This window comes from Molothrus ater, chromosome 9, assembly GCF_012460135.2.
Source record: "Molothrus ater isolate BHLD 08-10-18 breed brown headed cowbird chromosome 9, BPBGC_Mater_1.1, whole genome shotgun sequence".
NCBI lineage: Eukaryota > Metazoa > Chordata > Aves > Passeriformes > Icteridae > Molothrus > Molothrus ater.
In genome coordinates this window covers 18,901,986-18,914,599 of record NC_050486.2, presented here as the reverse complement: position 1 = coordinate 18,914,599, position 12,614 = coordinate 18,901,986, and the positions used below count along the sequence as shown (strand labels likewise).

The 12,614-nt window shown below is 39.6% G+C and overlaps 1 protein-coding gene across 2 annotated transcripts in view; it reads right to left on the bottom strand.

The window, feature by feature from the left end:
- The window catches only part of ADGRL4 (adhesion G protein-coupled receptor L4), a 72,540-nt gene extending 60,282 nt beyond the window's left edge, over positions 1-12,258 (bottom strand). For both annotated transcript variants that reach the window (XM_036388218.1, XM_036388219.1), the window contains exons 1-2: positions 11,845-12,258; positions 10,264-10,413 (exon numbers count right to left, since the gene is read on the bottom strand). In XM_036388218.1, coding sequence (XP_036244111.1) covers positions 10,264-10,413; positions 11,845-11,866 — 172 coding nt within the window. In that variant the 5' untranslated portion in view covers positions 11,867-12,258. The remainder of the gene's footprint in view (positions 1-10,263; positions 10,414-11,844) is intronic.
- Between the last annotated feature and the right edge of the window lie 356 nt (positions 12,259-12,614).

The window sequence follows — 12,614 nt, the reverse complement described above, 5'->3', positions numbered from 1 at the left end:
AATGGAACATTTTGGATAGGAACAAAGGGCCTGAAACTGTCTGTCTGAGTACCTCCAGTTTCCTCTCCCTTCTGAACTCCTTACAGGCTGATTTTGGAAAGGTAGAGCTTCCTCAGGATCAATGTTCCCCATGAAAATGATTTATTCAAGAGAAAAAGTAAGGCAAAGTCTTCATTGTTATACAATTTTTCACCTATTCCTTTCTCATCATCACAAGCTAAAAATGCAGGACTCAGAGCTCCTATTCAGGCCTGCAGAGCTTAACTGAATTTCTCTTTCAGACCATGACAACACCCTGAAGCTTCTCTAGAGTTTCTTTAGGGCCTCTGGTGTTACAGGGATCAGTGATGAAGACTGTCATGGGATACAGAGATTACTGCTGCAATATCTCCCTGCCTGCCATCACTCTCTGATGCAAACTGTGAGCCAAGGCTGGGTTACCCTCAGACCCTTTGAGCTTTGGGGACACCCAAAACTCACTAGAACGTCAGGAGGGCAGTGAAGACGGCTGTACTCTGTCCCAGCTGGGACTGAGCATGACAAGACAGGACAATGGCTGTGGGAACAGACCCACAGCTCATGTGCACAGATGGGGCAGAGAGAAGCACTGGTCTCCCAGCACAGAATGAATTCACCTTTTCTCTTCATCTCCCACTGGTAAAATTCTGGAGATAAAATCTGCAATACCTCAGGCTAATTTCACATTTTTTAAAAATTGAGATACAGGCACTTTGCAACAAATAGAAAGTAAATATATAAACATGCAAGTCACCATCCAAGCTCATGTTCTCCCTCAATGTAACTTATGTAGATTGCTGCCTATGTGCCTAGCTTTCATTACAAATAAAACATAAAAGCCAGTGCATATCCTGCAGAACTGTTTTTCTTTATTGCAAGACCATTACATGAAGCCTAGTAACATAAACAAAGATTAGACTTGGCTGTTTTGAACAAATAACCATTTATTGTCAAGGCTTTTCAGGATCTTTCATTTTCCTTTTTGAAAAACAAGATCCTGTGCCAACCTAGCAAATGTGTAACATTAAATAATAAGCGAAATAATGGGACACCCTACCACACCATTATTTAGACAATCTCAGAGTGTCCCAGTTGTACGTGTCCAAGCTAAGGCAGAAACCCAGTTAAATTAAGCATATTCAACCAAAACCCCACCAGCAGTCCCTTGTGACATGGCTGCTGTTCCTCAGTGCTGCAACCAGCCTTTAGAGCAGGAGGAAACATCCAGGGGCAGAGTGCCCCATGCCACTGGAACAGCGCACACAGAACACAGCCAGAGAACCTTTTCCCTGCTTCCTGTCCCAGCACAGTCCCAGAGAGCACAGGACAGAGGTGTCTCACCCCAAAGGAGCAGCCAGGTTTGTGGTGGGCAGGTGGAAGGAGACCCCCCTGCACCTCACTGTGTCTGCTCCAGCTGTGGCACCACCGCTGCTGAGGCTCTGGCCTCTGGCGCTCCCTGAACGTCAATTGCACCAGAATTCTCCATTTTAAAGTAATTGTGAACCTCCTAAGCCCAGCCAGAGGTAATCACACAAGCAGCTATCCCTTAGACAATGAGCAGAGATTATTCAGCTTCCTTGTACCCCAGTGAAACAGCAGCTTCCTTCCTGCCCCTGATTGGGGCTGTGATTAACCACGCAGTTCAAGGTGAAAGGAGAATGCGGCTCCAGGCATATATGGCTTCCTTTAACCTCAGCAAAACACCGTGCCAGATATTTCAATTAGTGTGCACCAAGGTCACAAAATCAATTTCTTATCGCCGAAAAACACACATACTGTAAATTTCATTTTCAAGCCATAATCTCTAAATTAAATCTGTGTACCTAAAAAATATACAGTGCAAAATTGCAGTCCTTCAGCCCCCTCCCTCTCCTGCAGCCCAGCAGCATTTTCACAAACATCACCTGGCTTTGTGCTCTATATTTAGAGCACAATGTTTGGTTAGATTCTAATCTTCTTGGAGAACGTCATTATCTCTTTCTTTGGCAAATAGAGGTCCAAAGTGTCAATTACCTTCTTAAACTCTTTCATACACACAGGGCTGAGCTGGGTTTGATATTCGCTCTGCCAACAGCTCAGTCGGCAATTTTTCACAGTCATACACAGAAAAATTGTGCACCAGCATATCATCCTAGATAAATTACACATTTCAAATGTGGTTACATACAACTTCACCACTCCTGGCCAGCATGTTTTGGCAGAAAAAAATAAAAAACAACAATTAAAAAAAGGCAAAAAGAAAAAAATCCCGAAGAAAACACTTTTCTGTAATTGAACTCTATGAGTTCAATATAGAGCTACAGAGAGAAAAGTAAAATGAGTATAGGAGATTAGTGGGCTATTATTATATGTAAATCAGTGGAGCTGTGCAGAACTGACATCATCTCATGTGTGTAATTCCCGATGATGCATCCCTTGTTCTGTGGGTGACACTGACTTCACAGCCCAAAGGCAGCAGCACAGTCTGATGGCTGCAGCAGCCTCTACCATGGGCAAGTCTAAGCTGAGAAGTCTCAAGGAAGTGGAATTTATGGAAGAAATTTCTTTATAATAAATCCTGTTCTTTCCTAAACAAAAACTAATTTTGACTATACAGTCACAGAATGAGTAAAACAGAATTTTGAGATACCTTGCCTTTTTTTTTCATAGAAAATTCTACTTTTATTCACATGCCTACTTATATACCGGTTCCTGTGTACATGGTTGTGTGCATTTAATATACATGTATGAGTATACATGTTAAGGAAATACTTTTCATCCTTTTACTTGAAAACAGCAAGTGAGAAGAACATATTGTTACTGTTGGACCTCCTGGGACTACTTCAGATGTTAGAGACACAGGAAGGGAATCATATCTCTGGTAAACACAAAGTAAGCAAACTCTGAAATAACAAGTTTATAGCTGCTTAAATGAATTTTCCCACATCCTCTGAACATGTAACATATTGATTCTTAGTACCATAAAGCAGGATGAAAGGAGTATTTTCTCAAGAAAGGAAATTAGCATTATTTGGCAAGGGTTAAAACACATTTTGAATTAAACAAGTAAGAAACCATCCAAGTGCAGATAATCAGCCTAAAAGTTTGGGTAAATTTTTGAGAGAGACAAATAACTCTTTTCTACCTCATCATCTACACACATTTTAAAAACTTCTTTTAGATGCAAACAGGACTAATTTAAAAGAGAGTCTGGTTATGATTAAAGATATAACAAGAGGAAGTTTGTTTCTTTCTGGTTCTTTCAAAAATGCATTACTGTATTTTAGTCATGCTCAAAGTACCATTTCAAGTAAATGTAAACATAACACATAAAAAAAATAGAGAGGTTTTTTTTTTTCCTTTTTTGGCTCAAATCTGAGAATGTAATGAATCTATCTAAAAAGTCCCTAAAATGGACTTTGTCCAAGGCTTCTAAAAGTTAGCATCAATCTTAAAAATAGTTATTGTGGGCTGTGTCTTTGGCCCAGGTGAACTGTGTTTTCTGGCAGTAGGAAGAAGAGCTAACTCTCTGAAGATCTTCTGTCTCTCATTTGAGTGGGAAACTGGGAGTGATTTCTTCATTTTTGGATTTGACATTTTGGATGTATAAAATGCTTTCTGTCAAAATTTTATGGGCTCAGCTATCACCAAAGGGGTATCGGGGAGAGCCAAAGGTGATACAGGGACTCCATCATGAGAAGGCATGAAAAGACACTTTATTATTAGAAATCTACAGTTCTTATAGAAACAATGGTGGACCTAAGGCCTGATTGGCCTTTAGGAATATTCTCTTACACTATTGGTGAACTATGAATAGCACACTCTGCAGAACCATAGCTATAAACAATGGTCACAGAAAGACAGATAATAATTGTTTGAATTCTTTCCTCTAAGTTTCGCACAGCTTCTACACAGCTTCACAGGATTTTCCTAGGAGAGCCATGTCTCTCTCTGTGATTCCACACTCAGCCATTTACAGAGGTAAGACAATTGGAGTAAGACAGCCTCCACCATGCCTTATTCAGCAGGGTTGTTTGTTACTCCAGACATCCTGCACTGCTTTCTTCCTGACTCACATTCTCATGCATCACCAGGCACTGATGTACCATGCTCCCCTTTCAAATTCCTGACCTACTCTTAAAAAATTCAACTAAAACATAATTTGAATATAGCTATAAAAAATAAATTCAAGGCTTCAGAAGCTGTTTTGACTAATACTGTTAGCCAAGGGTATGGCTATTTTCAGGAACATAAACATAACTCCATCCTTTGTGGCTGGAAGGCAACCATACAACAGCTGGTTAGTCCCCGGCAGCCGATGGACATCACAGCCATGAAAGCCTTCCCAAATTCACAGAAAGTGTGACATCTTGCACATGAAAAGGCAAAAGACACACATAAAGCCATAGGTCCCCAAATGGCCAGGAGCCTGCTATGTTAACATTAACACCAGCACTTTCCTAGGCAATTGGACTGTTATGCACCAGAAAATCAAATCCTCCCAGTTAATTTATCCAGACTTTTCAATTCCATGATCTGCCTACAGGTTTAATCTGGAATGTGAAACCAAGATACCTCAGCTGATATCTCACAGCTCAGCAGTCAATCTCTGCACTTCATGAAAAGTAAAAAACCATTCAGCTGTATCATTACCAAAGAGGACACAAGGGAAGAAAACTTTCTGTCCCCTGAAGAGGTACCCTGAAGCCATGGGCTAAGTTAAATATTATCCCTAAATATGTAACAAACAGAATGGTGCCTCCCAACAAATCTTGGCATCACCAAAATGCCCAACACCTAAATCTGCAGTAGGAATTCTGAATTAGAAGGTGACTCCTGCTTCTTCCCTGAAACCACATAAAAGCTCCAGCAGAATATAGAGGCAAAGAAGAAGAGATTGGGAGGTGCAGGAAGAGAAGGGGAAAGGAAAAAGAGTAAGGAGCATGTCAAAAGGGCTGGGAATTCGTGATCCTCTTTGGCCCCCTGTACAGCACATCCCAAGTTTTCCAAGCTGTCACACACTGAGTTGAGCCCTGTTAGTGTTTGGCTAAGGCATATCTTTGTCCTGCTGTGCTATGTTAGAGCAGCTGCAATTTGCCTTTTTATAGCTTGTGGTAACTGATAGCAGTGAAATGAATTTAGGAAATGTGTGGATTGGATCTTCCATATCAGTGATTTCAGACTATTTGGTAAACACAGAAGTGACATCCAGTGATGTATGCCTGCTGTTAAAAAAAAAAATCTCCTTTGGTGAATCAACATTTGAATTAAATAATTTTCTATTGAAGAACAATTTTGGATAGAATAAAATGATTATACACAGTGGTTTTACAGGGTCATTTTAATTTGAAAGCAAAAATTCCATCCATAAAAAAACATACACAAATTGGGTGCTGCAGAATGGCAACAATGACACCAGTGAATCCAAATAAATTCAGCTATTCCAATAAAAGTCAATGGTGGGACTCAGCAGCATCATGGTAGAACAAGGAACTGAGGTCTCACAGGAAAACTTCTTTTTATAGACAGCAAAAGCCACAGAGTTGGTATTTTGACTCTCCATAAAGCAAGAAAATATATTTCTGCTCAGATATTGAACATGCTTTCAATTTGATTCAGCTGGATTTACACAAATTGCCCCGTGTTCTAACAGGGATTCTGTATTTTGATACAAAATATCACTTTGCACAGATGAACTTTTTACCTCTGTAAAATGATAAATCCTCCTACAGTACACTTCAGAAACAGAGTTACTGCCTTACCCCAATTGAAAGTTCCTCCGACAGCCTAAGTCCTTGCTCAATATTTCTGGAAGAGCTGTAACTATTTTACAAGTAACACTGATTAATCTTGCAGTATAATTTGCAAGTGACATTTACAAGGGAATATTGTGTAGGGATATCTGGGAGGGATATTGTGTTCAGGCTTTTCCTGCTTGCCTGCCTACCCTCCTGGAACAAACAGCACTGCTTCATTTTCCTTCCGTATTTTACAAAGTTAAAGTAAACACTGTGATCACACTGTTTACTTTAATTTCCTGCAGTGTGCCAGCAAAGCAGCAAATTGGCAGTCAGCAATCAAGAAGCAGCCAGCATTTGAAACAGCAGAGCTGCTTAGGAAAGCATCACTGATGCCAATTCATTTTCCCCTTTGTTTTAAAAATAAAATATTGGCTTCTATGAAGTTTTACTTCTACCCTTATCTTTTCAAAAGGATCAAAAATTTTGTTAGTTTCCTTTAATTTTCTTTCAGAAGAAAGCTGGAATTATGAACAACACCTAATTTATATGTCCAACTCTTCTTACATAAATGGCAAATATGTACTATTTATCTGTAAAAAATCCGTGGCATTTTTGCATGAGAGGAAGTTAACTTGTCTATAAATCAGTTGTTTCTGGGTATATCTTTATTTTTTTTTGCCAAGAGCTTTAGCCCATGTTATTTCAATTATGTGTATGATATTGTGAAGCTAAAGCCTTGTGCATTACAAGCAGAATACACATCTGCCCAAGAACAGTCCTAAAAAGCAAATAGATGTACTATCAGAGGTCATTCTCTCTTATTTAATACTACATAAAGCAAGGAATATAAATACAAAAGAAAAGGTAAGGAGACTGGGATAGTATTTTGTACCTCAGAGGTGTAAAACTTGACAAGGTGACTCATTTATGGCTTTCTGGAAGATACTGTACAGAGGGAATTTATTGCTCTGTAAGTTATAATTCCGATACATAAAAGAGGCCAGATACCACAATCAGTTATTCTCCTGACTATGTACATTCCTGCATATATTCTTGCTGAAGACAATGAGATTATGAAGAGGATTAGCTTTTTGTTAGAGTGGCCAAAGTATGCCTTCAGAAAGTCCAAAACATGACCTAATTTAAAGTGGTTGAAACCTTATGGGAAAGATTGTAAAAGGATAATTATTTTAAAAGCCATGACTTTGACACCAGGAAATTAAATTCATATCTATGTGTCTTTATCTATACACAGCAAATCCAATAATCTTGAGCTCTCTGCAGTCACTTAGCCAGCTGGCAAAGGGAGCAAAGTCAAAACTAACAAACCCCATTCCTAAGGTATGTTGACATCAGTGATTCATGATTCATCAATAATGGTGCTAGGAAATAAATGTAAGAGGACATTATTGCCTTTTGCAGCACAGAAAACTCAAGGGAAAATGTCTAAGTGTGTCACAGTGAAAAGACAGGGCCAGCAAAGAAATAACTTTTACAAGTATTTAAGAGGTGTTACAAGCAAGTGGAAGTAGAGAAACAAATGTAAACCTTTCACTGTAAGAATGTACCTATAAATAAAAATGAAGAGTTTCTCAGCCATGAAAGCTTAAGAGGACTAACCTGGAAACTAAGATTTTCTGTTCAACTTGTTTATAAGGAGGAAGAATTTGAATTGCTTGTTTCAGAATAACGTCTCAAAACAATGACTGTTCTGGTTTAATTGACTACCAAGATAACCACAATGAAGAAGTTGGTTCTACATTATGCAAAATTACTAATGTTGTTGACAGTAATTATGACTCTCACAGCCTATCTAAATAACAAAAAGGGCAAATATGTAAACATAATGTACTACATAGGCTCTTTCGAAAATGCCTGTATTAGCACATAATTGATGATCTCCTTTGAAGGTGACTGCACTATCATTGTGAAAGCCTAAGATTATTAACTGAATAAAAATGGGTAGCTTTCTCTAGAACAGCATACACACCTGCTGCTTTTGCCACACAGAACAGCAAGATCTCATACATCATTTAACAACTGAGGCTTTGCTTTACGTCTTCACAGCTTTAAACTATTCATGATAGGGTGTAGCCTACATTTCTAGTCCTTTATAGAACCTACCCAATTAAAATTCTGGTTAATTTTTTATGCTATTAGAGGACTACTGCACAATATTAGTAATGCACTGTGTTTCATACTGCCCTAGAGAAACATTGTCTCTCTTTCAGGGCCAGCAGCCACACCGTTCTGATATAAGCTTTGCTGGAGGGTAAGTGACTTTGGTGGCTGTTGAGGTATTTTACCAGAGAAAATGTTGGTCTCCAGATATGAGACTTGCTTCAAACCATTGCCACTTGACTGCAATGCACCAGAAGTACATCTATTATCTTGTTTGCCTGGAACGACTTTGGAAATTTTATTTAAAAGACCGAGTTTTCAAACACTGAGTATAATTCTTAATAAACAATTAATGGATTTACAAGATTTGTGAATGCATATTTCACTACAATGAATTTTCTTTAAGTACTCAATTAATGTTTTTTATGAAATTTGAATGTAGATTTCTCTAAGAAAATGCAGGTAAAAGGGAAAGTAATAAAAAGGTATTTTATGAGAAAAAAAAAAAAGAGCATGGAAAGCAAGATAACCCTGTCCTCACAAATTTAGATTTAATAACATTATAATAGGTGCCTATATAATGGATGGGTTTAAGAACATCAATCATGGCAGTGAGAACAACAGGTATCCTTACTGCAAATTTAATTGATTATTCATAATTGCAGACTTTCTAGACCAGTACAGACAATGTGGTGGGTACCAGATGATGCCAGGTAAGTAAATGTTAGCTTGATTTATAACAGGCAGTATTGTTAAAATGGACTTGTTTTTCTTCCTTCTCTGCATTATTCACAAGTTTAGGCCCTTGACTCTGCAAACATGATGTGCACTTATTATTCAAACCAGCTGACTTTCATGGTGCTACAAGTGAACTAGTGCAAGAACAAAACCAGTTTTGTGAAGGCCATTTCTTACTTTCCTTTGTCCGGCTTGATAGACAAATAATGATTTACCTATCACAGCGAGGTTAGCATTAAATTCAAGCAATTTATTTAGAAACTACATGAAACTTGATGCAAAAGAGACTGACAGAACAATGTTTGTTCAGACTTTAGAAGGGAAGGCAAAGGGCAAATAATAATGCTGCCTACTCTACTCTACCATGGGAGGTCGTGAGGGCTTATGGAGGAGATGAAGCTAAACTATTATTAGACATGTACAGTGGTAAGTGCACATGGGAAGGAAAACTTACAAGCTGCAACCCGAGAAACCTCAACCAGCTATCAGAAAAAAACATTTCCACAATTGGTCAGACACTGAAACAAGGGCCCAGAGAGGTGCAGGTTTCATCCTTGGAGATACTCAAAACTCAGCTGGCTGAAGCCCTAAACTACCTGGTCTAAGTTGAACCTGCTCTGAGTGGGGAGCTGGACCAGATGACCTACAGAAGTCTCTTCCAAACTAAATTATTCTATGATTTTGTGATTCCTCATTTTTTGTTATTTTATACATCTATATTTCTCTTTAAACGTTCCCACCTTATAAACAAAAAGTGGAGGCCTTAGAAAAAAGGCTTTTGCATTCTAAATCTTCTTAAACAAACATACTTCCAAGCACAGCACGGCAAATAAGCAACAAAACTCCAAAATACCCGTGGGCTGCTTTCCTACACATACCAAACCAAAGAGTTACTGCTAAGTAGTAACTGCTAAATTTCCCAAGATGCTTGAAACACAAAAAGTGACCTGGTAAATGGCAACTTCTCCTAACTACTTCTCAGGATACTGAAAACTGACAAGATTCATTTCAGCCTGTCTGCAGCTGGACATAGCCATACCTAACAGTGAAAATAAATATTAGAGCTATTCATAGTGGAAGAAAACTCAAATATGAAGGTGGAAGGGAAAATATCCTTTTCTTTAGATGAAAGACAGAGTCATCCTAAAGTAGATTGCTCAATAGGATTTCTGGCATTTTTCTCCGTAGTAGAGAAACCAGCACCGGCGTGCCTCTGTGGCATTCACACCTCCCTGTTTTCCCAGAGCAGCCCAGGAGCTGTTACCTGATGGTGATCAGCTGCTGGGAGGAGTGGGCAAGTGCTGTGTGTGTGAGGCAGGGAGCTGAGGGCAGTGCAGTAGCCACCACACCAGCCCTAACTTCAGAAATCCTGAGCCACAAGGGAAATTACTGAAGGTAAATCAGCAAAGATTAGTTAGCAGCTCTCATGGAAAAGAAAAGCTGGAAAACAGGTTCATACTCAACTGAGACACAGGGCAAGCCATATCAAAACACCAAGCTGAGCATAATTTGTACAATGTCTCAGAAAATAATAAAATTTTTGGCTTTGAAGACATCTTAGTGTAGGATACTGCTGTGACATAAAGTTTAATCCGTGAGCTAGTGGGCTCTTGAGTAAGTTTTTCAAGTGAGCACATAAAGAAATGTATAGGTAAAATCTGTTTACCTTTACAGACTGTTATGCCATTTCCTGTGTATCCTTGGGAGCAGTAGCAGCCTGTTGTCCCACCCTGAACTTCACACCTGGCATCTTTGTGGCATGTCATGTTGCAGCTTGGAGAGGTGCAGCCATAGTCCAGCAGACTGGAAATCAAAACTGGAGCAAAGGAAAATCAGATTTGTTTCATTATCTAAAACCTTTATTCTGAGCACTAAAATGAGATCTGGGCCAAAGGTTTCCACAAAATGGGTGTATTCTAGTAAACATCATCACAGACTCTGTTGTACTGCAGGATAGGGCAAGGGCCACCAGCTACAGGGGCATTTTTGGTAGAACAGCAGACACCACAGATAAACAACTCAAATGTGTTCTCAACCAGCATAAAATTGGTAAACAGCATAGAAGTCACTCAGTGATAGGGGGAAAACATTTCAATGGCTTTCAAAGCTCTCTAGTAGTTTCCAGTAAAGCCCAGGCATTTATTTGCACTCTGAATTATGTATGGAGTGAAATCCAAACTGCCCTACATGTCTGAGGGAAAAATACCAAAGAGGGTTCCCCTGATTACACCTTTTATTCTTATAAGCACTCCCATACTTCTGAAGCTAACACATAGGCATGGTTTGGTAGATTAAGATGAAATATCACATATTTACGTCATTATGCTAGCAGGGTTTAAAAGTTATTTACGGTGTGGCAAATTATTTAAATTTAATCTCTCAGAACGCCATAACTACTTTCCCATTGTATGAATGCATATGGTTTTCAACACAAAGAAAAAAAGGAATCTCTTATTTTGAGAAAACTTACAGATCACTATCACACACACCCTATAATAGGTAGGTATAAGGCATTTAGCTCAGAAAGGAAAGGAAGTTTTTTTACTTTATAGTTTACAAATTATTAGCGGGACATAGTGAAAGTTGCAGAACACAAAGATCCTTCTGGGTGCTGTCTTTCCCTGTAGTTCTGCTTTTCCCTACCTAAATGTCATTCTGGATATTTGCTAGCCTAGTGTCACAGTTTCATTGCTGCATGAAATCTCACGGAGATGCTGTTTTCTTCGAAAAATTAAGACTTCACGAAAAATTCAAAAGACTTAAAATTACACACAATTTAAAATATTTACATATATAATCCAAGTCAATTTAGATATCAACAAATTTCACATTTTCTCTGTGTTTCTGAGAGGAGAGACTGTCTTCCACAGGGATTAAAACAGAAACCTGTTGATTCTGTTGTCATTTTACTGTTTTCAGCATGTGAGATCTAAAAATTTCCCAAGCAGATGGAGAGAGAGAGAAGGAAAAAAATGTACAAAAAATGCACAGAAACTCACAATATTTATGGTTTTTTTTCAGTACCAAAACCACAGTGAGATAAGGACTGGTGTTTTGGGTTTGGTTGTGGGATGATCCTAACCATGCAATTACCAAATCCAATAGCAGCACTGCCCAAAGCTACAGGGATTTCCAGTCCTGTGTACCCAGCAGGTTTCAACCATCCCCAATATAATAATTTCTCCTTGTCAGGTCCCACTCCCTTCTCGCCTGGCACACACTCCCCAGAGACAGAGGTTTCACCTACCTAGGAATGGAAGCAGTTTCATTGGTGATGCTGTTGCTGTGCAGTGCCTGTTGCAGAGCCCCTGTGTCAGAGAAGAAAACTCCCTGCTTTAAAGTATATGACCATGTGCAAAATACGCACATATGACTGAGGGGAGAGCGATGTCCCAGTACAGGCACAGCCCTGACTCTGCCCTTTGTCCCAAGCCTCACGCTTCCAAAAGCTCCTGAGGCTCTCAGGCAGGACAGGAAGGGTCAGGAGGGGCTGAGGAGCTGGTCTTCTGGCAAGTAGGAAAGCAGTGAGAAAGCAAAAGGGAAACAAGAGGCTGCGTCTGGCAGAGGATATCAGAGAGGATTCCGGGGTGAGGAGGTTAGAGGAGCATGGAGCTGTTTGGGAGAGTGGCAGGGGCAGGGTGAAGCTGGGAGGGGTGACTGCAGCCTGCTGGCAGTACAGGAGCAGCAGGTGGAGCAGTTGAGGGAGGGTGAGGAAGAGGTGGGGGAGAATAGTGACTAGCTTGGTGTTTACGAGCTCAGAGGTAACGGTCTACATGCTTCCTTCCACCTCTTCCTGCTGACATGAGTACATGTGAGCCCTGAGATTCTTTCTGTTTGGAATCAATCTTAGCTGACTGCTGTGGTTCTTACTGCTTTCTTCAGTTTTGAGATGGATCTTTACTGCAGTCAAGCAATGTTGCTTTAAGGGTAATGGGATGTAAGGGAGGTACAGGAAATCGCTGAACTCCTCTTTGTGAGGAAAACAAAGACATAGGCAGGGAGGAAAGAGGCAGGAAA